The sequence below is a fragment of the Leptodactylus fuscus genome, chromosome 5 (assembly GCF_031893055.1).
Source record: "Leptodactylus fuscus isolate aLepFus1 chromosome 5, aLepFus1.hap2, whole genome shotgun sequence".
In the NCBI taxonomy this organism is placed as follows: domain Eukaryota; kingdom Metazoa; phylum Chordata; class Amphibia; order Anura; family Leptodactylidae; genus Leptodactylus; species Leptodactylus fuscus.
The window spans coordinates 209,347,652-209,375,305 of record NC_134269.1 but is presented as its reverse complement, the minus strand read 5'-3'; the positions used below and the strand labels follow the sequence as shown (position 1 = coordinate 209,375,305).

The following is a 27,654-nucleotide window of genomic DNA, read 5'->3' as shown; positions in this document are numbered from 1 at the left end:
CAGACCACAGAGAATAAGAATAATTCGCTACTAGTGAGCCCCTGAAATTTCAGGTTTGGCCAAACTCAAAATGTTTGGATAAATTTGCTACATAAGTCTATGGAGAACTTTGAAATTTTCTACATTATGGTTGGAGTAACAAGAGATGTATCTTATAGATCAAGGGTTTCTAAAAAGTGTTAGAGTAGCTATGGACATTAGGTCGTCAGAGATCAAAAAAGTCAAAATAGGGCAAAAATATATTTGGTGTCTAGGTCAATCTGAATATCTGAAATCCAACCAGATTTCAAGAACCAATATAATTTCTATTCAAAACCATTGTCCTCAACTTGACCCACCTCTCCGAGGATCCGACTGTGGAATACACTTCCCGTCCTGGATCTCTTGAAATCTCTAATATAGCAAAGTTAAAGGGGTGATCCAGGATATAAAATGTGTGCAAGGAGGTAGTGGAAGGTGAAAACCCCATACTCACCTGCCCCTGGTTCTCCGGTGTCTCGCTTTGCTGCTTCCGATGCTTTTTCCGGTGGAAGTCCTGGTTACACATGACCACTGAAGCCAATCAGCGGCCTCCGGAAAGCAAAGGGGCATCCCAGGTATTGAGTGACACCATGATTCTTTTCCTTAGGAAGCCGGACCAGACCACAGTGGCAGACACCGGAGCACCAAGGACAGCAGAGTATTTTTTATTTATATTCCCCACCTTCCCCGGCCTCCTTGCTGAAAATTGTATAACCTGGACAACTCCTTTAACTAGTACAACTATATTCACTCAGTGCCCTTATCACATGTCAACATGGACCACCCTCCACACTTTGCTAGACCTTTCAGCCAGTCAGAAACGCAAGTGAATTTACAGCCCATTCCTCCAGGAACATCGAAGTTTTAACAATTTTTTAGAATAAATTTTTCCAAAGGAACGCACGTGAAATTGTAAACCCTGAATGTAGAGGTCACACAGTGTGCTAAGACACAGAAATTCCAGTGGGAAGGCGCTCGGAGTGACAGCAAACACATTATAAGCTTGGTGGCTGCGGCACCTCACATACTTCTAGAATTAAATTTTTCTTTAGTAACCGGCAGAGCACCGGCGCCTCCTGTGGGCAGGATGGATAATACATCATGTAACATGTAAAATACATTTTTTGGAGAGAATATATAATATTGTTTTGACAGAGCCAAGTGTACGGGTGATAGATATGGGAATAGGCTCTAGTCATAACTAGGACCATGTGAGAATATCTAGACCGATAAGCAAGTGCTCAATTTCTTTTCCCAAAGATCATTCCCCCTCCTCATCGTCAGTAGCACATCCCATTCATACAAGGGGCAGACAATTTTTTTAGGACAGCATAGAAGATGCAAACAATGACATGGCAGACAGCTAGGCAGCTTTACATGGGGGCAAGGATTGTTCGGGCCAATGTAAGAGGCCCCAAAGGAGTTGGTCAAGAGATTTTATGGCCTAAGCATTAATATCTGATTGGGGGGGGACACCACAGAAGGCCCCCCTACATGGATCAGCTGTATGGTCCAAAAGATACATAGTACAGTGTCGGCAGCAGTTGGTTCCATGCCCTATATAGTGGCCAGTACTGCTTGGATCTCACTGAAGTCCATACAGTGCATAGCAAAGGAGTCAGAAGTGATCACTGTGTCCTATCAAATTTTTATGGCCAATTCCTTTAAGGGTAAGTTCACACAGAGTTTTTTGGTCAGGGTTTCCAGGCAGTAATCGCCTCAAAACTCTGACCAAAAAGACGGCTCCCATTGAAATCAAATTTTTCTGGGAGCCAGTCTTTCTTTGGGCTCCCGGAAAGAAGCGAGATGTTAATTCTTCAGGCTGAGTCATCTTGCGATTCGGTCTGAAGACACTCCCTCCTCCGGACTAGGCCCATTCATTGGGCCTAATCCGGAGCAGAGTGCGCGACTGGATACCGATGCAGTGCACTGGCTTTCAGTCACGGCTACCCGGTTTTTGGATTGCCTCAGGTTCCGATCCAAAACAAACCATGTGTGAACTTCCCCCTAAGGCTAAGCGCCAACCACATGTAGAAGAAACCTCGCCTTCCTGGCCTATGGTCACAACATGGTGGTATATTATTTGGGGGAGGTGGTGGTCACACTCATGCAAGCCCATACCTAACAGTCATTATGGAATCTGATATTACACTTTTTGTCTCAAATGTAAAACAAAAAAAACCCCAAAAACTTTCAACTTGTATTAAGTGCAATTGTACCTATGAAATGCTTTTAGGCCCATAACCCATAATTGCCGCCGCCCCTCCCCAATGCTATAAACAAAGTTTGTCAATTTTTAAAAAATTTTTTCTTTTAAAAGAATCAAAGATTAAACGTAAAGGTCTCTTTTTCTTGTCTTCTGTGCATTCCTATAATTACCAAGGTGCATCTTTTTCAAAGGGTTCACCTGAATACCAGGTAAGCTGGGGATTAAGATTTTTCTTTTTGATCTACAGATGTTCCCAAGTCAGATTCTACACAGAATTTATAAAGATCTTTTTTTAACTCCTAAGGAGCCATTGCAATATCCTGGTGTCTTATTGCGTACAGAGGCCAAGACTGGAATCAACGGGGTTAAAAATAAAATCAAAAGGAAGACTAGAGTGAAAACTAGCAGCTTGGGTATGAATGAAGAGGTCTTAATACCCCCTAAGCTCTTTAAGTGACCTACTTATAGGAGAACCTGTCAGGCTGATTTGGGACACTAAACCACCCAAAAGGTCCATAGGGCCCGGTGGTTTAGTGTTCCAAATATCCCTGTTGTAACACCGTACAGGTCTAGAAAATGTATAAAATTATATAATATATGCGCACGCGCACATGCACGCTCCTTTATGCCTAGAGGAGTTCAGTGAGTCTCTAGTACTCTCGTCAGTTTTCAGAGAAGCTTCACTGCACATGCGCCCGACATCTGGTACATGCGCACTTAAGCCAAGTTGTTCATTAGGCTACTCAAACGTCAATGCATAACTAGAAAGACCTAAAGGTTGCCCAATCGAGGTTCATGAGGTTGTATAGAAATCAGAGGTCATCAGCTTCTCCATATCTCCCTATGAACACCTCCATACACCTGCACACTCCGTGCTGCCAAGTCTTTACCTGTTCTAAATGTGGAGCACACATCTGTGTATACACATCTGACACACAGCCAACCAGCAGAACTCGGTCAACATTAAGACGTTTTCCGGGATTTATGCATTTACGGCTTACCCCTAGGAGAGGTCAATATCTATTTGGTGGGGGACCAATAACCAGGACCCCCAAAGAGCAGCAGATTAAAGCAGACCTCTAGTAAGTGCCCCATCTAGTAGAAGCCACTACAGCAACCAGAAGAAGATACAGAAGAGGCGGTTGCTGTTGAAGATGGAGGCGTCGCTGGAGAGAGTTCTCTGGCAGCATTGGGTACGCCCCCAGTGCTGCAAAAGAACTCATTTGCATACTGGTAAAAAAAAAACAAAAAAAAAAAAACAGTATTTCTACTGAACGGTGGGCCGGAGGCGACTGATAAAGGTAGGAGACGAATAGCCTTTCTTAAGGCTAATTCGACGTGTCAGCTAGAAAAAAAAAAGTGTTTAAATGATAGGATCCCTTTAAGTTCAGAGTAAAATGGACTATGGGACAATACAGTTAGAAATCTAGCCTGGTCTCTGAGGTCTATAGGGCCACAGATTTAACAATGCTGTCCAAGTGGGTCATTTTATTGTAAATATTCATGTTGTGATTATTTCAAATTTATTGATTTCATGGATCATTGAGTATCATATGACTATTGATTATTGAATATGAGCTCTATTGTTTCTATCATGACTATGGATTACAATGACTATGAAAATTAATTCCATCATTACATGATGATCAATTATTGCTGGCAATTTTCAGATCACAACTATTGATCGTAATAACAGAGTGAATGTTTCCTTGTTCATTACATTGGCCAGGAACATTCATCTACATACAATTATAAGCGTTTATTCTTACTTCTATTTTTAATGGGCCTGGTGCTTCAGTATATACTGTATTTGAATACCTATGCCCTTCATTATATATATTTTACAGTTACTTTGCACTTGAAAAAGTGTGTGCTTGGCCCAAAACGCGTCGTGCCGATCTGTTTTATACTCACCTCAATAAATGGTATTTCCTCTTGAAATCCTTGGCTTGTGCCTCATCTTCATCACCAGTGAGTGCAGATCTCCTGCTACAGACCTTCAGTCCTTGTTGCTGTTGTCCATTGTCCCTTCGGTGTACAAGTTGAACTGTTGCCACTCAGGCCGGGCTCACACCTGCGCCCTGGTCTCCGCTTTCAGGTTTCCGTCTTCTGCTGACAGGAGACGCAAAACGGGCAGACACTGTCCTCCTGTGAGCGTTTTGAGGTCTCAGCGATGAAACCATTTTTCTTTAACCAGACACAAAGTCCTGCATGTTCGACTTTGCGGTGAAACCGTTTTTTGTTTTTTTAAATGCTCACGGGCGGACACTTTACAAACCCATTCAAATCAATGGGTTTGAAAAGTTACTGCCAGTTTCCGTCTCCTGTCCAGTTTCTCGGGCAGATGACGGAAACCTGAAAGCGGAGACCGGGGCGCAGATGTGAACCCGCCCTCATCTGGAATTTGTATCCACATGTGATCTAGGGTGTTATGACTGTTCACAACCCCACGAGGTGAGAAGCCATCTGGTCAATTCATACTAACATATACCTACATGGTTAAATACTACACTCAGTGCGCTCGGTGTCCCTCTCCCTTTCTCTCCCTGGTTCCTTTTAAAGGGATTTTCCAGCACTATGATATTGATGACTTATCTTTCAGACATCCAGAGCCCCTGTCATTCAGCTGTTCAAGAGCTTGAGCAAGATTCACCTTCTCTTTTCAGGCCAGTGACATTACATCCATGACATGGCCATACTCCAACTCTGTCCCACTCCCTGGCATAGGACTGAAAAACTTCAAGAAAATCCTGGCCAAGCCTTCAATGTTCAGAGTAACACGAAGAAGAAAGTCTAACTAGAGAAAAGCGGAGAGAAGAAGGATACCGGTGACAGAGGTGTAATTATATCAGGAATTCCAGGAAGCAGAAGGGCAGCGCAATATGTTCCAGAAGGGTTCTCAGAAAAAGCCATATCTCAGAAGGGTGTAGACCCAGCACAGGTAACACAAGGGAGGGCACCGCTCAGTAGCCAAATAACTAGTATAGTAAAATAGTAATAGACAGGAATAAGATTGATACAATGGGGTTTATCTATGGACATCAGGATGGTACTGACTTGCAGTTCTGCTTCAAAAAAAATATACTAGATAAGCTTATTCCCAAAGTTCTGTAGCACATCTGCCTTCATGTGCCAATCCTGAGTTACATCATGTATTATACATTGTAAGCAGTGACTGGCAGAATTGTACAGACTGCTCTCCAACATACATTACTAATCCTGTACTGATCCTGTTACATACTGTATTATACTCCAAAGCGGCGCTCACTATTCTGCTGGTACAGTCACTGTATACATACATTACTTATCCTGTATTATACTCCAGAGCTGCGCTCACTATTCTGCTGGTACAGTCACTGTGTACATACATTACATTACTTATCCTGTATTATACTCCAGAGCTGCGCTCACTATTCTGCTGGTACAGTCACTGTGTACATACATTACATTACTTATCCTGTATTATACTCCAGAGCTGCGCTCACTATTCTGCTTGTACAGTCACTGTTTACATACATTACATTACTTATCCTGTATTATACTCCAGAGCTGCGCTCACTATTCTGCTGGTGCAGTCACTGTGTACATACATTACATTACTTATCCTGTATTATACTCCAGAGCTGCGCTCACTATTCTGCTTGTACAGTCACTGTTTACATACATTACATTACTTATCCTGTATTATACTCCAGAGCTGCGCTCACTATTCTGCTGGTACAGTCACTGTGTACATACATTACTTATCCTGTATTATACTCCAAAGCGGCGCTCACTATTCTGCTGGTACAGTCACTGTATACATACATTACTTATCCTGTATTATACTCCAGAGCTGCGCTCACTATTCTGCTGGTGCAGTCACTGTGTACATACAATACATTACTTATCCTGTATTATACTCCAGAGCTGCGCTCACTATTCTGCTGGTGCAGTCACTGTGTACATACATTACATTACTTATCCTGTATTATACTCCAGAGCTGCGCTCACTATTCTGCTGGTACAGTCACTGTGTACATACATTACTTATCCTGTATTATACTCCAGAGCTGCGTTCACTATTCTGCTGGTACATTCACTGTTTACATACATTACATATCCAAAAAGGACAGGTCACCAATTAATAAGTCCAGGGTTGTGGAGTCAGTAGGCACATCTTAAGTGCAAGAAAGTGCTTTGGGCCAAAGATGCACCTCACTGTCTCCCATCTGGTGTAGATGGGTTGATAAATTCCTAATGAGTCTGTGCAAATCAGGTCATGATCGTGCCAGCACATTTTCAAGTCTGAATGGTCACGGCGTGTACGACCACCTCAGGGGCAATAATTTTATACACCGGTACATAGCAGAAGTAGAAGTCATGAAATCCTCTGAATACATATCTCCCGAAGGGTTGGAGTGCAACGTGAAGAGATCCTTACAATCGAACTTTTCTCCACACTACGTACCTTAGGCCTGTGCAGGCCGAGAGGGTTTGATCTCTGGATGGAATTCAACATCCAAGAGTCATCCAAGTGCCTTCCGTCCTCCAATGATTTCCAGGGCGGGTACCATTTTGTTTTCACACAGCAGACTAGGACCTACTCTATAAATATCAGAATGGAACAGAACACTGGAGCCACCCTTGGTCATATATACGAGGCCTTAGGCCTAGTACGCAGCCAGAGGCTCCTCCAACACTCCATTCCCAGTTTTTTTTTTTTAATAGGTCCTGCTCGATAGAGATCAGACGGGACATCAGGACAGAGATTGGACCGCACACAGTCCTGTGCATTAGGCCCAAAGGATGTGGCCAGTATAAGGCTATTGTACGTATGGAAGCCAATACAGGAGCGGAGGTACATGCCCACTACCTACAGATGTCAGGTGACCCCCAGCTTGTAATTATGATTAATTAGCTCCAATATAATAATAATATTGCCAAAATAAAAAAAAGAATGTGAAACAAGCTAAATCTTGCATCCAACCTCAAGACTGGCACGATCTGATTTGCTATAACCCCGTCTCTACGCAGTATGTGGAGGAAATGACAAGGAACGTGGGAGACAAAAGGTGTGATTCACGATCGACCGCAGCACACACAGCTCTAGGGTATGAAGGCTTCCGGAGCTGGCAGACACGCTCTGATCACATTCATTCATTCCTTCCTTCTTTCACCCCTGAAGAGATAATTTCATGACCTGTATGCAATCTATCAAGGGAGGCCGCAGAGGAGCTTTCTGGGAAAAACCACCAAGTTGCGGTTGAGGTCCGAGTTCAAGGAAAGGTGCGCGGAAATGAGTCTAACCGGGATGACTGCTTGGCAGGTAGAGAGGACGATGGCATTCAATAAAAAGGGCATCAATCAAAGATATGACACTTGGTAAAGAAATCAGAAGGCATTGTTCTACCAGAAGGCAAGACAAAGATCTTAAAGTGAGATTCTACCTTGTTAAAGAGGGTTCCCAGACCCAAAGATATTTTTGTATTGGATGACCAGGACACAGGATAGGTATATATGTATATATCTGTTGTGTGAATAGGCACATGCAGTTTTATATACCGCTAGACCGAATTTAGCACACAGTCGGCTTTCCAGTTCAGTGCCCCGGGGCTGGGGAGATCGGTGCCAAAACTAAGGTCACCGATCTCTGCCCACTGTCAGAAGGGTTTCCTTACAGGCCAGCTAGACTATCATGAATACCCTTCTGACAGTGGGCAGACATCGGTGCCGAAACCAACGTCAATGATATCTCCAGCCTTGGGGCACATAATGGTAAAGCAAAGCGTGCCGTAAATAAAGAAAAAAAAAAAAAAAAAAAAAAAAAAAAAAAATCGCATGTGCCTGAGGACATGAACGGTCTTCTTATAACCCAACACTGATTCTGCCTCAAAATCAGCTCCAAATTCAAACAGAATTTTTCATGTGATCTGCCATGTGAGCACTACTAAAGTTAAAAAAAGTGACTCCGGATTTTGTCTCCATTTCCTGGGAGATGCTTCTTTCCACATGCTCCATACTAAGTACATGGAAGTGCCAACCGCTACTTTCTTATAGTATTTGGACGCCAAAGGTCTCCTACCACATGGCACATGGAAGGTGGTGGTGGCGGGTGGAGGACGGGGGTGACAGTTACAGATTCTGCAATGGGATGGAGTTAAAGTTTAGTCTAGAGTCCCTAGAGATCCATACGAAGAGCCCGCCATCACCAGTCCTTCAGATTCTACGCCAAAGCAAGATGGCCGAGTCCCCAGGGCAAGAGTGATGATAACTAGGTAAGTAATTGCCGTTTCTATCCTCGCTTTCATGGAGAGGGTCTTCATCCCCACAACCTAAATTACACAAATTTCAATTTACTTCCTAAGAAACCATGTGGTTTGTTCTGATGGAATTTTGCAGAAACCTGACCCGCGCTTTGTCGTCACTATTAAAGCCTTAAATGCAAGTTGCTTTGTACAAAATACATGTTAGAAGCAACCACAGCCGCGCATGAAAAAAAGATATAGGAGGTGATCAGAAGTGAATAAGAGATAATGAGTCCTCTGGGGAAGTATTTTCTGTACGCACACTCCATGTATCTCCAGGACCAGAAAGTCAAGGAAGGGTCGGATTAGTAACTGGAGAGGAGGCCAGGGGCCAAGGTGCTAATCCATGGAGGTTGTGGTCGCGCAACTATCAAATAAGGAAATTTTTTTTTTTTTTTTTTTTTGAAGGTCAACAAAATTTTTTTACAAGTTTAAAAGGGGATTGTACAGGATGAGAATGACATGGCGGCTTTCTCCCATAAGCAAATATGGAGAAGTGGAGGAGAAGACATAGGCTGGGTACACATCTGCATCGACGACTGTCACAAGAAAAGTGATGCAAGTCCGACTCGTGCCGGGGCAGTGTACAAGGCAATCTGTCAGGACAATTTGGGGCACAAAACCACCCACAGGTCTTGATTGATCAGGCTTAGTGTCCCAAATCGCCCTGTACATAGGTTTATACTCACCTGTCACTGTACTTCTCACACTGGGGCATTTCTTTGACTGAAGCCAAAAGAGCAAACCTCAGCTTCAGTGTCCATGCCCCATAGCGCAGTGAAGTCGGGGTGGGGGTGGGGATATGTCCTTGGCTTCACGGAAAAACTGCGCAGGCAACAATCAATGAGACTCCGCTCTAAATATAAAAAAAAATTGGATTTGGCACACTAAACCCCCAGTATATAAGGACCTGCGGCTTTTTTAGAGTCTGAAATCGATCTGACAGGCTCCCTTGAAGACCATGGACACCTGACAGACTCCATTATAGTCAGATGGCATCTGATGTTGTAGCAGATAAATGGACTAAAACAAAGGTCCAGAACAATGGACATCTGGGCACAGACGTGAAACTACCCTAAGAGGTGTTACACCATCAAGGACACTTCAATCCTATGAACAGGATAGGGAATAAGTGTCAGATCTCCGGGGGTCCAACCACTGGGTTCCTGCAGCAATCGGGAGCCCGATAGTCCCCTAAAGCCTCCTTGTGAATGGAGCACCAGTGCGCTTGCCAGACTGGAACTCCATTCACTTCTATAGGGCTGCTAGGACTGATTCTTGGGTAGCATTCGCAACCCCATGAAAGTGAACAGAGTGTTTCAATTCACAAAGAGGGGGGTTTTTTGGAGGGGGGGGGGGGCGGCACTTTTGGTCCCACATTCTCTCGATCACTGGGGGACCCAACTCAGCAATCTGACACTTCTCCATTATCTTTTGGATAGGGAAGGTGTCCCCATCTGCACAACCTCTGAAAGGACCCCCTCTCCCCTAAGCCAACATCATGTTCTTATGTCATTGGGATTTAGTGCCACAAACATTGAGACCCCAAACTTGGTGAAATATTTTATTCTGCCCAACCCTTCTGCTGCAGCTCTTGGCACCCATCTTCTATGGATAGTCTGTGCTAGGGCACAGGGTCACACATTTAGTAAGGGTTGTGCCCCCATAAGTATAGGGCTCACAGTGGTAAAAGCGGAGACCAGACCCAGAATTCGGGGTGGACTCCAGGTCCCCCTCACCACACTAGGGGTGGACAAATTTCTTTGACCTCCTTTCTGAATGGAAGGGACACTGCTAATGGTTGTGAGCATAAGTTGAGCAGGGGGCCCAATATGAGCTTGTGCACCAAGGGTGTGCCTGTTACTAACAACTCCACCCCACTCAAGTGAATGGGGCCAAGCCGTGACATCAAGCACATCCACTGCCACGTACAGAGCCATGCCTGGCCATAATCAAGGACCCCTTCAGTCCGTTGACCAACCCCAAGCCATAATAAAGGCATCAATATTTGATTTCTAGGCGGTCTCGAGTAAAGCCCCCTTTCTTGGAAGTGTAGGATAGAAGGGGCACATCTCTAGGATCATGCAGAACATGCTATGGTCTTTGGGCATGATGACAGCTTCCATTAAAGGAGGATGTCCATATAAACATGACATACGGAAACATCAGGGATTACCGTCTCAGAAACAACTCCACGGGAAGGTTTTGATAGATTAATGGGAATTGTACAAATAGCCTTTTTTTTTCCTCATTGCTTCACGGTATAGTATTTGACTAATTGGGATGGGCTTGGAGTTTTCTTTGGGTCTTTGAAGCTCTAAGTGATGATCATTGTATGAGAACACTCAGCGTATTTACCTAAATCTTTCCTGCCCCTCAAGCAGTTTGCATCTAGATAGGAACCCTTCAGCAGGAAGAGGGGCTTCAGATACAACCTTAAGGAGCCGAGCTGTGATACGATGAAGCCCGGGCAAACAATTATGAAATTGCCTTCAAAAGGTCTATTGTAGAAGACAAATGTTGAATCAATGTTTGCCTTCCGCCCCGGCATTAAACTTCTAGGTCCATTTGGTTTGTGACCCTGCAGGAACGTTGGCAGGTATCCTGAAATCACAAGGCTTACCAGCACCTGTAAGTGGAGAACACGCTACACCTGACTTGGAGTGAACCTCCAGGTGTGTCGGACTACAGGTCCCAACGTTCTCCATCAGTCATCGATGGTTCAACACTAGGGGAACGGAACAGCCGTAGCTTTCTTAAGACAAAGGAATCCTATAAGAATGACATATCTGGATGAAAAACCTTGGATAGGAGCCCAAGATGTTTCTAAATGCTCTGTGTGTGGAACTGCAAGAAAAAGATGCATCCAACAATTGCAACGTTCTCGGTGGATTAGCGACGCATCGCACCTTGATTTTGGTAATGATTGTGATCTAGGCACCTAGCATAAAAGGGTCATGGTGGACATTTCCTAATATTTGGCCTCTTATGCTTTTTAGCTGTATACTGCCTCTGGTCTGTGTAACACACACACACAGCTCCGCTACCTCCACGTTCTCCCCACACCGACACCACTGACACCTCAATGTTCTCCACACCCACAGCTGTGCCATCTCCAGGTTGTCTCCTCTGTACACACAAACCATTGTTGCTTCCATGTTTTTCTTCCTGCACAGCTATGCAAGGTCCATGATCTCCCTACACGCACAACTCTGCTACTTTCATGTTTCTTCTTGGCATACAGCCTGCTCCGTCTATATACTTACCACTGCTGCCTTTTTGTTGCACCCATGTATAGCATTAATACCTCCATATTCCTCCACAATCTGCTGTGCTACTTCCACATTTCACCCCACACTCAGCTGCGTTACGTCCATGCTTCCCCCACCACCACACTCAGCTCTGCTACATTCACCCTTCTCCACAACACATTGCCTTGCCATGTTCTTTCCCTAAAGGCAATCCTGAAGCATTTCTACTGCACAGTGAGAACTTCCAAACTCCTTGTCTGCAGCTGGCTATATAGTGTGTGAGTATACCTGCCTGCGAGTGAGGCCAGAAAGCATTGGTGGTGTAGTGATAAGTATACAGTAGCTGCCTCCCCTTATAGTGAAGCCAATGGACGCTGGTGGTGTAGTACGGAACACAACTGCATTCTACACAGTGAAGCCAATGCATGTTAGTGGTATAGTAATGAACACAGCTGCATTCTACACAATGAAGCCAATAGACGGTGGCATAGTAATGAACACAGCTGCATTATACACAGTGACGCCAATAGACGTTGGTGGTATAGTAATAAACACAGCTGCATTCTACACAGTAAAGCCAATAGACGTTGGTGGTATAGTAATAAACACAGCTGCATTCTACACAGTAAAGCCAATAGACGTTGGTGGTATAGTAATGAACACAGCTGCATTCTACACAGTGAAGCCAATTGATGTTGGTGGTATAGTAATGAACACAGCTGCATTCTACACAGTGAAGCCAATGGACGCTGGTGGTGTAGTACGGAACACAACTGCATTCTACACAGTGAAGCCAATGAATGTTGGTGGTGTATTGGCAAGCACAGCCACTTTTTATAAAATTTGATTAAAATAAATATTAGCCTTGTACCTTATCTTGGTTCTCTCTGTTTTTGTAGCACAGGTTAGCAATAAGACGAATGAGATGAGCCTTGAACCCCACTGCAGCGTGTGTCAGGTCACTTCCGAGGGACTCGCTATGCGTCGAGGTAAATACATTCTTGGCTTGTTTTCCAGCCAGATGCGTCAGGCGCAGGGTGTCTGTGCAAAATGGAGATAAAGGACAATTGAGTTCATCCATTACAGGTGAACACACCACACGTCGGGCCTAACCACTGACATCAGCATGACCATCTAAATGTGAGGGGTGTTCCAGCTCCAATCCCTTATGTAAGAGGATATGGAGAAGATCAGTCTGCTGAACGTCAATATGCCTGATCTTTTAGCTCCTTGTCAGTTTATTTCCAGCAACTAGCCTACTGTCAGTCGGTGCAGAAATGCAGTAGGTGCTATCACAGTCGGCATTATCATGAGGTTCCTAAAAGAAAATATTTAGGTGTTGGACAAGTTCTTAAAGGGGGTTGTGCTGTTATGGAGACTTACCACCTGTTCTCTTGACAGGACATAAGTGTGTGATTACTGGGGGACCTAGAGGTTGGGCCACCAGCGATCAGGAGAACGAGGGATCAAAAGTCCTCCTGAAGCCTCCTTGTGATTGGAGCAGCATCCAGCTTGCAGGACTGACGCTCTATTCAGGTCTATCGGCTGAGATTACAGTCCCTGCAGCCCCATGGCAGTGACTAGAGCACCAGTCATGCAAGGTGGTCCCTCGTTCTTCTGAGCACTGGAAAACCTACCAGTCAGGCCTCCAGCAATCAGACAGGCCCCTGTCTTAGGGATAAGTGCCCATTACATTGTCCATCATGTGACTACCTATAAACTACATACCGACAGCCGTGTCCAGTAAACCAGAGCAGCACTGCAAGCATGTAAGGAGATCAGGGTCAGAGGTGATTTCACACAGGAGATCCAAGAGTCTGATCACAACTTGCGCCTCCTATGGAAAAAAGTAAAAGCATTATACAGTATATGAGCAAGAAAAAAAAATCTAAATAAAATAAATAAATAAAAGACGCCAGAATATAATGAGCGGAGGCCGAGGGGAGGAGGGTAAACCTTAAAGAGTACCTAGGCTTTTAACCAACTGTTGATTTGCTGCCAGCATGTGTGGCATTAATAAATTGTAGTTTCATTTAATTATGGATTTTGTCTCCTTTCTGTGAAATCCACTTTCTGTCTCCTATGTATTCTTTCTATTCGTTGTGCCCGTGATTGTTGCGGCATCTCAGCAGCTTGCTGGGACGCCATATAATGAGCGTGTTGTTGGCGTTGATGATCTGCCTGCTCTGGCGTCTCAGAGAAGTTGTTCTTTGCACCGTGCCTGTAATTGTTCCGGCATCTCAGCAGCTTGCTGCGATGCCATATAATGCATGTGTTGTTGGCGCCCATGATCCCCCTCAGCTCCGCTTGAGGTGAACTCTGTTGATTTCTGGCTACCTGCATAGCTCTCGTTGATTGCGACAACTTAGACTCTTTTTCCCGGCATATTTAAAATTAACAAACTGTCAATTTGGCTTAAAGGTATTTTCCCATGTCAGTTTGTCAGCACTGCCTGGAGCAGATCAGATAATATGCAAAAGCACGTACACAATCCACTGAGGGTTAGCTGTGTGTTTACAGAGAGATAACAGATCTGGGACTTGACATAAGGCTTCTGCAGGAACAGTGTAATATAGTATGTGAATATAAATTCATAACAGTCGTGAAGCCATGTCATTTACCGGGATAAAAAGTAGCCTATGTTTTAATTGAGGTTACAAACTATCTATGTGACATATTTCATCCAAATCCGTTCAGCCGTTTTTGCATGATTGAGGAACAAACATCCAAACACACAAACTTTTTATAATAGTAGAATACGATTATTCTAAAGTCTAGGTAAGCTTTAAAGTAAAATCCAAATTTGGAAAACCCTAAAGATGAAATGTTAAGTGGTGAAATATCTTGCAATTATTTTTTTTTTGATTTTTTTTTTTTTTGAGTGGGGAGGAAATAACTTCTCCTTTATCTCAAGATACAGTACAAGTATTTCCGTTACTAAGAGCACTCAAAGTTGTCCAGATTAGTATACGAAGACATAACTAGGATTTCCGTCAATGTGGTAATAATTCATTTCATATTCTAACTCTTTAAAGGGGTTTCGTCATTAAAGACACTTTTCTCCCCTATCCTGTGGTTAGGGGATAAGCGTCAGGTAGCTGGAGGTCTGATCGGCTGGGGCCCTAGGGATCAGAAGAACAGACACCCAGAAATCCCCCTGAATTGTCCAACTGAATAAAGAGCCAGTGCATTTACCCGACCACTGCTCCATTCACTTCTATGAGACTGTGGGAGATTTCTGGTCCCAGAAACTCCATAGAAGGGAATGGAGCTCCGGGTGGGTAAGTTCCTTAGGGCTTCAATCACAGCGATCCCCATTCACCTGATCAGTGGGAGTTCAAGTGGATGGGCCGCAATGATCTAGCTTATCCTCTATCCTGCGTATAGGACAGAAGTGTCTTTAAAGGGATCCCATCATTGGATACCCTTTTTTTCTGACTAACACATAGGAATAGCCTTAAGGAAGGCTATTCTTCTGCTACCTTTAGATGTCTTCTCCGCGCCGCCGTTTGGTAGAAATCCAGGTTTTCGCCGGTATGCAAATGAGTTCTCTCGCAGCACTGGGGGCATCCCCAATGCAGCGAGAGAACTCTCCAGCACCGCCTCCATCTTCTTCTGAACCGCCCTCCCCACAAAGTCTTCTTCCGTCCTGGGTGTCAATCTTCTAGGCATGCGTAGTCGGCTGCACATGCCCGCGGCCATAAGAAAATGGCCGCTTACACAGTAAGTTGGTGTAAGCGGCCATTTTCTCATGGCCACGGGCATACGCAGTCAGCTCTGCCCAAGGCCTGATGGCAGAGCAGATTGTGCATGCCTAGAAGATTGAAACCCAGGACAGAAGACGACATGGCGGGGAGGGCGTTCCAGAAGGAGATAGAGGCGGTGCTGGAGAGTTCTCTCGCAGCACTGGGGATGCCCCCAGTGCTGCGAGAGAACCCATTTGCATACCGAAGAAAACCCATATTTCTACCGAACAGCGGCATGGAGAAGACATCTAAAGGTAGGAAAAGAATAGCCTTTCTTAAGGCTATTCCTACGTGTTAGTCAACAAAAAAAAAAAAAAAAAAAAAAAAGCGTATCTAATGATCGGATCCCTTTAAAGGAGAAGTGTAGGGTTAGAACACATGGCTGGGTTTGCGTCTGCACTTGCCACATAAAATCCACTATGGAAACCAGGTGAACCTAGGCTTAGAGTACCAAATTAAACAAATGCATATAACATTCAGCCATGTTACCTCCTCGCCGTCCCCTGGAGCCGCAAGTTTCAGCACCGATTTGCACTGTTTCTGGAAACAATCAGAAAGGAACAACGCTATTTGCCGCAAACTCGCCATCTCCACCGGAAGGCTTTTCTCGCTTATTTTAGACAAAATAAGTTCTAAGAGGCTCATCCTGTTGAAAGAACAATGGGCAACACATGAGGTCGGTAGTTTATTATTATTACTATGATGCGGTGTTCACATTTGCATTGGTCTCTGCATTGTTCTAGACAAAGAACCAGAACAATGGACAGACAGACCACTAAAATAGCAAACCTATATGGAGCCTGATGGACCCCCATTGAATGGGGTCCATTATTTTTGTTTTAAAGTGAAAGCGCCTGGTGGAAAAATAATTTGTTCGGCGAGTTAGACGGCAACTGTGACGGAATCTCAGAATTAAGATGTGAACACGGCCTTATATAGTCTCAAGTAGTTTTACATCATAGTATAAGTTTAGACAGAAAATGTAAGATACACAGAAAATCTCCGGGACATTCACTTCAGGTCAATTTTTCAGGAAAGATTGTGCTTTCAAGCCGTTAAGACTCTTCTACAGTAATGGCGCCAACCTGGATCCCGTAATCCTAAACCTTCGCTTGATGCCAGCTTGTGGCCAAGAAGTGATGTTAACCAACCAATTTAAAACCATTACAGACATAGAAACATGTACTTAGGGAATGCGTGCCAGCCTGGAAACCACATACACTTTAAAGATTGCCAAAAAAGGGTACATTTGGCCAAATTCTGGACATTTAAAAGAAATTTTCACGCGACAAACTTATATGGCATTTAAAAATGGAGATTCCCTGAATGTGCAAATGAGAGGGACCACTAGGGCCTCCATGATCCAGATAATGGGGAGGCGGCCAGTTACGATGAATAAGGTGCCCTACGTACAGATTCATTCCCTTTAAAGGGGTTGTCCAGGAATTACAAACACAAGCCATACTTGCCTACCCCTGGCACTCCATTGTACAGTCCTAGTCCTCGTTCTCTCCCGTGCCAGGACTGTCTTGGCCAGAAGTAGAGACAGACAGGACCACGGTCACTGGTAAGGAATGAGTGACATGTGAGGTCACTGGTCTCTCACTGAGGTCAGTGAGTGGTCTCAGTGGTCAAGAGACTCTTCGCTCCCAGCCCGGTGAGACCTGGTTAAGGTGGGATAGAGAACCAAGGCTGAACAATCGCATAGGACTGGTTTTCATTTTACACCCACCCCGGCTGCCCCAGAGTTTGCAATAATCTTTCGACAACCCCTTAAATAAATTCTATAGGAAATAAAGCCAATCCATAGACCTTAACTATATGTGCACTGACACAGATTAAGCATAAATTTGGAAACATCGTTTACCTATCAGTGTGGTTCTGTGAGGCATACATCTGTTTCACCAGTTCGGGGCTCCTCAAGAAGCGGTCTGTGACGATCAGGTGTCTGGAAATAAGAGGAGAGGGGAAAAAAAAAAAATTATATATTATATATATATATATATATATATATATATATATATATATATATATATATATATATATATTTATATTTTAAATCCATTGAGGCTGGGTTCACACAAACATTGGCTCTCCATTTGGGCATTCTGTTCCCCTCTCCGATTGAAAAAGGTGTTGAGAAAAGTGCTGCGTGCAGGGCTTTTCTCTCCGCAGTTTTCGTCCTATTCAGGTGGAAACCCGACTGACCCCATTCTAGTCTAGCTCGAGTTTCCCCCCCCCCACACACACCAGGAACGGAACCTAGTCTGCTTAAAAAAAAACTAAACTAAAACTAAATTTCCGTTCAGGTGGGGGGAAACCAAACGCAGGTGTGAACCAAGCATAATCCAATTCTTTGTGAAACCAGCTTCATAGCAGATGGCTGAAAGCCTACAATCAATATGGCTGCATGGTCCTCCAACATACTGACTGCTGTCAGGCTGGTATACCCTCTGTCTGTAAAGATTAGTAGTAGACTATATATACACTATAATGTACTATGAGCCAAGGTGGAGCCTCCTGAAGGTCTCAAAGAAATGGACTGAAACCAGATGTGCTGACCAAAATTTCCCAAAACGGGAGACATGACCATACAAGGTTGGAGAGTAGAAATGGTACAGCACGCGAGCAGTTCCACTAAAACTCTACAGGATACCAGTACAGAAGTCAGAAGTGGTCTTCATGGAAGACTGCCTACAAAAAAAAATCTTTATCTACGTAGCGTATGGACTTGGCTGTAGACACTCATCTATGTGGCCAAGAGAGAACCTCCTCTCCATACTGGGGTTGCCTTTCGTCCATTAGAGTTAGGATTCCCCATACCGTCCAACTTTTTAAATGATATAGAAGGAGAGCGAACCTAAAGAAGTGGCAACGGTGATCAAAAAGGACCAAAGGCTACAGGATCTATAGAAAACATCGCAACACGAGAAGTCAATACAAAAATGTGGCAGGTTCTCCAAGCAGGTCAGACCAACCAACCAGACACTGACCCAAAAATACAGATGCTAAGGGGTGCTCACACCAAATATTGGATTTCCCTTTTTACTTTGGATTTCTAGAACATTTTCATGACTTCCGAAGAGCGTGACGTGAGACCATAAGTTGACCAATAGTGAATGAATCCTCAACATTTTGGACCAAGGCCCTTAACGTTCCCGGCCTTCTTCATATCTGGGCAGGTATTTTGTGTATTCTACATGTATACGTGGGGCGATTTTAACTTTTTAGTCCCTCTTGGAACGTTCCACGTGTAGAGGGTGGAGTATATAAGCCGTAAACGTTCAACAGCAACAACATACAAAATAATTGTTGCCTTCAGCGACTTAAATAACCATTATGTGTATCGCTGGTTCCTCCGAAAGCCGCACAAGTTTTGTATTTACCTCAATCCCTAGACGTCATTCACCGTAAACCTTTTACAAAAGGCCGACTTAACGTCGCAAATGGTTATACAACCTGCTTGAGAGTGTAAGCCCATAAGCCGGGCTGAACAAACGAGGAGGACGAGCGGAGAAAGGAGCACTCTACAAGTCAGACATTTGTGGGGCTCATAAATTTTTAACAATGTCAAGAGACAAATAAGAACACGCTATCCGCCCCTCTTCTTCCTGACGTGAGTGAGGTCTGACAGGGAACAATGTCATCCCGAACAATAGGAGGAACAGGAGAGATCCCAAGCCTCAGGGCTGGATTCCCTACCCTTGAGAGAAATATACCAGTGACGGATAAATCTTCGAGGATCAGGCGTGTGACAAACTCATTCTTATTTACGTGGAGGAGTTTTTAACCATTAATGGTGGCAGCCATGTTGCTTTGGGAGAGCCCAAGGATTTCCATAAATTGATAAGGGGTGGTTTTCGAGAAGGTTCAAAGGTGTAGCTCCTCTATACCTTAAACACGATCTTTTACCACCTACTCCAACTTTTTATATCCTTCAATAGATACTTAGGGATGGCAGTGACGTAACTAGGAATAGAGGAGCCCCGTGGCAAACTTTTGACATGACCCCAGAGTATAATAATCGAAGACCCAGGGGTGGATAGAAACATTAAAAAAAACACTTACTTACCTCTCCTGGGCTCTGGCGCACTCCCTGCTGATGTCATCTTCAGTGATGGAAGAGAAGTCACTTGAGCTGGGGCTTGCATCGCGACACATAAGGACACAAGCCCGGCCCATGGGACTTCACCAAGTAGGCCTGAAGCCTTCTAGAGCGTAGCGGCTGCCACCAGGCCCCCTAATGTTCCGGGCCCTGTGGCATCCACTACTGCTGCTATCCCAGTAGGTAAGCCACCGAAGGATAGTAAGGGCTAGAGGAAAGGTCCAACCGTGCTGTAAAAGTGGAGGGGTATCTATTGCAGGATGCAAAAAGTTGGAGATTATGGAGGTGGCGAAAGGTCCTCTAATACTGTACCTATAGGAAAGTTCTGGTTCTTATAGGCAGTGTGTTCCATCAAAAGAAAGAAAACAGTCTCTCTAGTTCCACATGTAGGTAGATACCCAGTATGCCAATGTCCCAAGCATAGCCTGTTCGGCTCCCTAAACCATCTGGATCTCCCACAAGAGCCAAGGGATTCATAGGAATCTCACCCAGCCAACCGGAGCCCTACTCATAGAAGAACAACTCTGATACAGCGCAGACTACAGATGTGCATGCCCAATATGGCCAATATCCTTTAACCTGTGTCAAGGTTCTTTTATGGGTCGGTCCTTGATTTACAAGATGGCTACTTCTAGGTGGCAGCAGAGGAATGGTTGGCTTCCATCTGGAGAACCAATTTGTGGCTACGTATCTAGGGCTAAGAAACGGGACCAATATGGTGGCGGGCACAGGAATCTGATCAGTCTTCTCTACTAAGATACGTACAATTGACAGAGTAAATTCTTGTTACTAGAGTCTCTTTGGCTATGGGTCACCATCAATGAAATGAGATACCAGCAATTGATTGAAAAAGCATTTGGGGTGAGTGGAATAGCATAGCATGTAGCAAGGTAGAGTTCTAAGTCTATAGCCATCAATGGAAGCCATCCCTACTGAACCCCCATACACACTTGGTAGGCACTAGAGATGAGCCAACACTGTTTGGATCAGCCGTTCCGAACAGCACGCTCCCATAGAAATGAATGGAAGCACCTGGCACGTACACTTTGCTGGCGGCCGGTCACCGCGCCAGATGCTTCCATTCATTTCTATGGGAGCGTGCTGTTCGGAACGGCTAATCCGAACAGTGTTCGCTCATCTCTAGTAGGCACGCATTAGTTCTCAGACCCCGGCCATACACCTTTGATACCGATGTCGGCCATCCACACGCTAGGTCACCTTCAAGACGCATAGAAAGGGGAATAACTCTCAGGCGACAGTTTTCTTTCAAGATAAAAGGATCGGACATGCTGAAATCCAACATGCCCAATCAGATCCCCAGCGACGTGATACAAGTACTGCTGAGGATCACTAGTACGAGCGCCCCTAACTTTTAAGGTCACTTTGATCCATCTTGTAAAGGGTCGATAGACCATTGCTTGTTTTTATTGTTTTGGAATGGAACAAGCTTATGAATTACAAATAAAACGTGCGATCCGCCTTCAGGCAAACATTTTATTTTGTGGCTGAATAAGTAACTGGAATATAAAAGCCATTTGCGGTGGAATTTGAGTGAACGACATAGAAGTGGGTCCGGGAGCTGGAGATAAGCTGCGCTCCGCTGTGATTTACTGCCCCAGGATTAATATTCCTTCATAGATAAATGATGGGTTCGGCCGCGTATGAGGTTTCTGGACGCTTTGATCTCAGTTTCAGCTATAAACGGCCTTAATAGAGAAGTATAATTACAATACAAAATGCTCCATTATGGAAATCGCATCAAGAACACCAGTGTAAATCTTCGGCCGTGCATACATACAGTCAGCGTTGACTCTTTGTTTGCCGTTTGGGATAGTTTTTGAGACATTGTATAATAAAAAAAAAAAAAAAAAAAAAAAAATTCTGTTGGCTGTACACATAGGAGAGTTATCCAAACCCCTTGATATCAGTGGGATTAACATGTTTGAAGGTAACCTAAGGTTTCTCCGTTACTGGCCTCACCTTATACCATTGCTGCACCTTGTGACTTAAGACAACTGCTGTCTAATAATGGAATAATATAGCCTGGATGCTATACATGCGGAAACCACGTTGAAATCTTCCACGTTGATTCTCCTCTACAGGGTATAAGATTGGTCCACAGTAGACTGAAGGGTGCGCCTGGGGGAACGAACATTATGCCCGTCTACATCCTGATGGCAAAGCCTGGATCGATAATGGAGGCCCATTTTAAATCTTTGCTAAGGAGCTGCTTCAATAAAAATACGATGAACAATCCCTTTAACAGACTTGATGTCCTATCTTCAGGATAAGACATAAATAAGAGATCAGTTTGGGTCAGACATTGGGAAGTTAAAGGGATCCTATCATTAGAATCCCTACCACGTAGGAATAGCCTTAAGAAAGGCTATTCTTCTCCTACCTTTAGAAGTCTTCTCTCGGTAGATATTCAGTTTTCTGTCTTTATGCAAATGAGTTCTCTCGCAGCACTGGGGGCGGTCCTCAGCGCTCAAACAGCACTGTGGGCATCCCCAATGCTGCGAGAGAACTCTCCAGCGCCGCCTCCATCTTCTTCAGGAACCGGCCTCTATGCATCTATCTTCCAGCCTGGCTTTCAATATTCCACGAATGCGCAATCGGCACAATTTTTTTTGTGGCCGCTTACTACAAGAGCTTGCTTAAGCGGCCACAAAAAAAAAAAAAAAAAAAAATGGACATGCACAGGTGTAGTCGGATCTACCCGCTGGCAGATCCGATTGTGCATGCGCAGGCCGGAAGATGACGCGTAGAGACCGGTTCCTGAAGAAAATGGAGAGTTCTCTCACAGCAAAGGGGACACCCCCAGTGCTGTTTGAGTGCAGAGGACCGCCCCCAGTGCTGCGAGAGAACTCATTTGCATAAAAACGGAAAAAGGAACATCTACCGAACGGCGGCGTGGAGAAGACATCTAAAGGTAGGAGAAGAATAGACTTTAAGGCTATTCCTACATGTTAGTTGTAAAAAAAAAAAAAAAAGGGATGCTAATGATAGGATCCCTTTAAAGATGTAAATGCTGTGACCCCTTCACTGTTTATGCATATTGTCTGGTTTTCATTCTTTTCTATGTAATTACATTGTATGGGCAATAGGAATCAGATGGCATGCCATGTAAACAGTGAAGGGGTCATGGGGAGTTAAATGTGGTCCCAGAGAAATTACAAGGGCTGTTTGCTGTCGCACATGACCATTTACCCAATGGTCATCAATTTGCTAAACCTGATGCTCAGAGCAACCCAATGCTCTTTTCTAGGTCTCTACAGGTACAATAAACACGTCATGACTTTCCCACACCTTGTAAAGATACAAGAGGTCTCTGTTGATTCTGTCCCAAACTATACAGCAAAGCCCAAAAGTGAGGAGGAGATAAAAAAAAACAAAAAACCATTTGAAATAAATACATATTCTAATAAAATCTAATGATACAAGATACTTTTGGGTGATCCATTTCTTTTACGTAGGCCCTTCTAAAGACCAAAGACAAGAAGAAAGTCAGAGGCCTCATTGTCTCCGTTACCACCGGACATGGACGCACTTCACTTCTAGGCTCGCCTCCAGCTTGTTACAATAAAACCATTGTTGATGTTTTAACTTAAAAAAGATGGCTAAGAGGAGTTAGTGGGATCGACATCTGTGTGACAAGCTCGCCAACTCCATAGAAGTGACCAATGTGTCTTGGCTTCGGTGAAGACGTTGGAGAAACTTGGCCGGAGAGCAATGGCAGTGATCGTGACGGTCATCAAACAAGGTCTTTCCCTCTCTTTTTTTCCCTTCTTTCTGTGTTTGAAGTGGGAGGATTTTCTCTTCTGTGAGCTATTCATTTAGTGAATCGCCGCGCTCATATATGATTAATCCTCCCCCCCCCCTCCAACCCCCTTTTATCTCGGTACAGGCTCTTCACAGGACTGGCTCAGGAGGTCTCCATCCCAAAAAAAGAAGGCTTAATGCCACATTCTTGTAAGACAAATGACCTCCCGGATAAAACAAAGCGCCAGTAACGGGAAAGAATAGCGGTAACAGCACTTTAATCTGACGGCACATCTGTTCTATCAAATATAACCCCCGCCAACTCTGGTAGGACCTCTCCTCGATTGTCTACAATCCCCTCAACCCTCTCTCTATGGGAAACGCACAATAACACTTTCAGCTACATAATAACACTCCGCATGTTAACAGAAGAGTTCTGGGGTCAAGACACTGACTAGCTGCAGACAACTCAAGGAACGCAACGCTGTGTGTATATGGCATTACACTATGGTCCCCATTTCGAGGACATGACCTCTCTTTTGACCTACCTTAAAGGGATTCTACCATTAAAATAGAATTTTCTTGTTGACACGTAGGAATAGCCTTAAGAAAAACTATTCCTTCCTTAAAGGCTATTCTTCTCCACGCCACCATTCGGTATAAATCCCGGTTTTCATCAGTATGCAAATGAGGCCCCATCGCTCAAACAGCACTGGGGGGTGTCCACAATGCTGCGAGAGAACTCTCAAGCGCCGCCTACATCATCTTCAGGAACGGCCTCTTCACATGTCTTCTTCCGGCGAGGGTAGTCAAACTTCTAGACCTCGAGGAGCAGACTGCACATGCCCACGGCCACAAGAAAAATGGCCACTTACATAGTAAGTAAGCGGACATTTTCTTGTGGCCTGTGGGCATGCGCAGTCAGCTCTGCCCAAGGTCTGAGGCCTAGAAGTTTGACCAGCTGCGCCGGAAGAAGACATGTGAAGAGGCCGTTCCTGAAGAAAATAGAGGAGGCACTGGAGAGTTCTCTCGCAGCATTGGGGACCACCTCCAGTGCTGTTTGAGCGCTGGGGCCTGCCCCCAGTGCTGTGAGAGAACTCATTTGCATACAGACCAAAAATCAGGATTTATACTGAATGGCAGTGCGGAGAAGACATCTAAAGATAGGAATAGCCTAGGAAAAGGCTATTCTTTTCCTATGTGTCAACAAGAAAATTAAAAAAAAATTTTTTATATATATATATATATATATATATATATATATATATATATATATATTTATATTTATTTATTTATTTTTTAATGGTAGACTCCTTTTAAGTCTGGGGCCCCACAGGACAAACACCGCAATTTGCCCGCAGCGCAGACGCTGCAGGAAAAATCGCAGCATTTTACAGTGCAAGCAAAGGGGATGGAATTCATGCAAATCCCATGCCCACTTTGCAGAAAAAAACAGTGTGGACACGCTGTGATTTGCAAAGCCGTTGTGGCTTTGCAAATTGCAGCATGTCAATTATCTCTACGTAAATGCCGGCAGCTTTCCCGTAGATATGATGGGAAGAGAGTCTTCAGCAGAAAACTCTGAACTTTCTCTTCAAAGTGCTGCGGAAAGAACCACAAGGCGATCACGCAGCGCTTTATCACTGCGTTTACGGCCCGTGGGGCCTTAGCCTAAAGCTTTATTCGCACACAAAATTTGCTTGCGTAAAGCGGAGTTTTGCGGAAAAAAGTTGTGCGGTTTAACTTCTGTACTGTCTCGGCCATTTCCTCAAAAAAGGGGGGCTTGACAAGGCACGGCCATCAATCCCACTAGAGTTATCATTTACACCAGAAATTAGGCATAAATGGTGGGGGAAACGTAGTGCAACTACAAGATGCCATACATTTCCTCCCAGGTGCACCCACCGCTAGCGTCGGGGATAGAAACACTGGCGTAAGTAACACCAGTCTTCATAAACCTTCCCCACAGTAGAGAAGGCTGAATATAGATACACGTACAACTTATAAACCTACAAGGCCACACAAACACCATTGTATGTCTCCATGCACAGGACCTTGTTTTTGCTCTTGGTGCCAAAACTCAGATCCTATTCCTGTTCCTTTGGGAGGTACAGGATCAATCATTGAAGCATGGAAGAAAGGAAGCCATCTTTGTGCAGACCGTACATGCATGTTTGTGTGCGTGCAGCCCAGGAATGAACGTTGAAGGAGTTTGGCATCCCGATATCTATGCAATGTATGGCGGATTCCACAGAAAACAGGGAGACCCGTCAGTAACAATATAACGTTCTATGGGGAGTTTACCAGAAAGGAAAGTGAGAGCAGCAGATCAGAGAACCTACAACCTAAAGCGTAGAATACAGATCATATGTGAAATCTAAGGTTAGATCAAACCTCAAAGTACATACAGCCAGTCCGTGTCTGACCGCCTGCTGTAAGCGGATATGACATCCAGGGCAACGGTAAGGTTGGCAGGGTCTAACAAGTCAGCCATCTTGTCTTCATCCATACAAGTGTACAGAACCATGGCACCGTAAGAGAAGACTTTGTCATCTTCATGGTTCAGGCAATTCCTAAGACAGAAAAGAGACAAAAAAAAATAAAATAAATTAATATGTTTTTTTCTTTAAAGGGATACATAACCTAGGCTCAGGATACGTCATTCAAGTGAATGGGACTGAGGTGCAGTAACCAAGCACAACCACTATGTGGAGGTCACAGTGCTGCCGCGTCTCTTCAGATAGCTGATCTGTGGAGGTGCCTGGTGACATCGAAAACCCAAATGACATACATACAGCAACTCAATTCCTGGCTAGGGGTTGTCCAGGACCAGAAGATAATAGTCCAACACCCCAACCACTCACTGACTAGCTGGTTCGGCATCTGGAAGCCACATACATGGTATATAGCCAGAAGCAGCTCAGTTCCTATTCAAGTGAATGGAAGAGGGGTAGGGGGTCCCCAGCACCTCCACTACAATGTACGCACCAATAAACTGTACACGGCTAGAGAGAGTCTGTATACTGTAGCATCAGGAATCTGCGGCCCAGCCCCAATTACCTGAACAGGAGCAGAGCTGCTTCCACTATATACCTTGCATAAGGATTCCAGAATCTGAATTTGCTGAACAGTGCAGGGTCCCAGTAACGAAAAAAAATAAAGATTCACAATGCATGAATCATTTTGGTTAATTCAGAAAAAACAAAACAAAGAGACTAATAAAAAAAAAAAAATAAAAAAATAAAAAATAAAAAATATACTACTTACCCTTACCAGGGACACACCTGCCATGAGGTGAGAAGAGCATCTTGCCTCAGACGGCAGATGACAGTGAGGGGGCAGCAGCGAGCAGGTCAGATACAGAGGCCGAGTGCCAAGCTACACCAATGTCTGCATATGACGCTCAACCTGCACATTTCTCCCACCTCCCCCACAGAATTAAGGCTAGTTCACATGGGCCAGATTTTGACGCGGCATCTGCGTCAGAATCCGGCTCAAAAAACCACCTCCCATTGAAATCAATGGCAGCCGGTCAAAAAGAAGAGCTGCCCTTTCTTCAGGCGGATATCCGCCTCGCAACACCTCCCTCACAACTAGGCCCATTCATTTGGGGCCTAATCCAGAGTGGAAAGCCGCAACTGTCGGAAGCCACGATAGGAGAATTTTGGTCCACATTCTGATGTGGCTTCCAGAGTCAAAATCCGAACCATTTTACTCAGTGTGAACTATCCCTTAGAGATGCCTCCCTCCACACAGGAGAGGTCATCAGCATGTGAACTGTGGGGGTCGGACTTGTGGACCCCACACAGATAAGGTGTTGGCAAAAACAGAAGTGTCCTGATTCAGTGCCGTATCAGCTTTGCAGTGGTATAGGACACCCCTATTTTAGAAGACACAAAAGTTCCTTTTTAAATTGGGCCATTAAAAAATGACTACTTGTGCCACAAAAAAAACAAGACTTCATGCAGTTATGTGGAAGTCAAAATCATAAACATTATGACAATTTGAAGGCAATTAGTCGGGGGAGGAGGCAAAAAATAACCCCACACACAGAAAATGGAAGGTGTTAAAGGGATCCCATCACTCAGACATGATTTTTTTTTTTCTAAGTACCACGTCGGAATAGGCTATTCGTCCCCTACCTTTCGTCGTCTTCACCATGCCGCCGTTTGCCTACAATCCAGGTTCTTGTCGGTATGCTAATGAGCTCTTTCACAGCACTGGGGGCGGGCCACAGCGTTCAGACAGCACTGGGGGCGCTCCCAATGCTGCG

At 44.5% G+C, this 27,654-nt stretch overlaps 2 protein-coding genes across 2 annotated transcripts in view; both read right to left on the bottom strand.

The window, feature by feature from the left end:
- Positions 1–27,654, bottom strand: part of FBLN1 (fibulin 1) — a 364,927-nt gene that overhangs the window by 239,925 nt on the left and 97,348 nt on the right. The window lies entirely within an intron of this gene.
- The window catches only part of ATXN10 (ataxin 10), a 74,721-nt gene that overhangs the window by 27,161 nt on the left and 19,906 nt on the right, over positions 1–27,654 (bottom strand). Inside the window, exons 5-9 of the mRNA XM_075275144.1 lie at positions 25,790–25,954; positions 17,382–17,462; positions 16,004–16,160; positions 13,497–13,605; positions 12,640–12,809 (exon numbers count right to left, since the gene is read on the bottom strand). Coding sequence (XP_075131245.1) covers positions 12,640–12,809; positions 13,497–13,605; positions 16,004–16,160; positions 17,382–17,462; positions 25,790–25,954 — 682 coding nt within the window. The remainder of the gene's footprint in view (positions 1–12,639; positions 12,810–13,496; positions 13,606–16,003; positions 16,161–17,381; positions 17,463–25,789; positions 25,955–27,654) is intronic.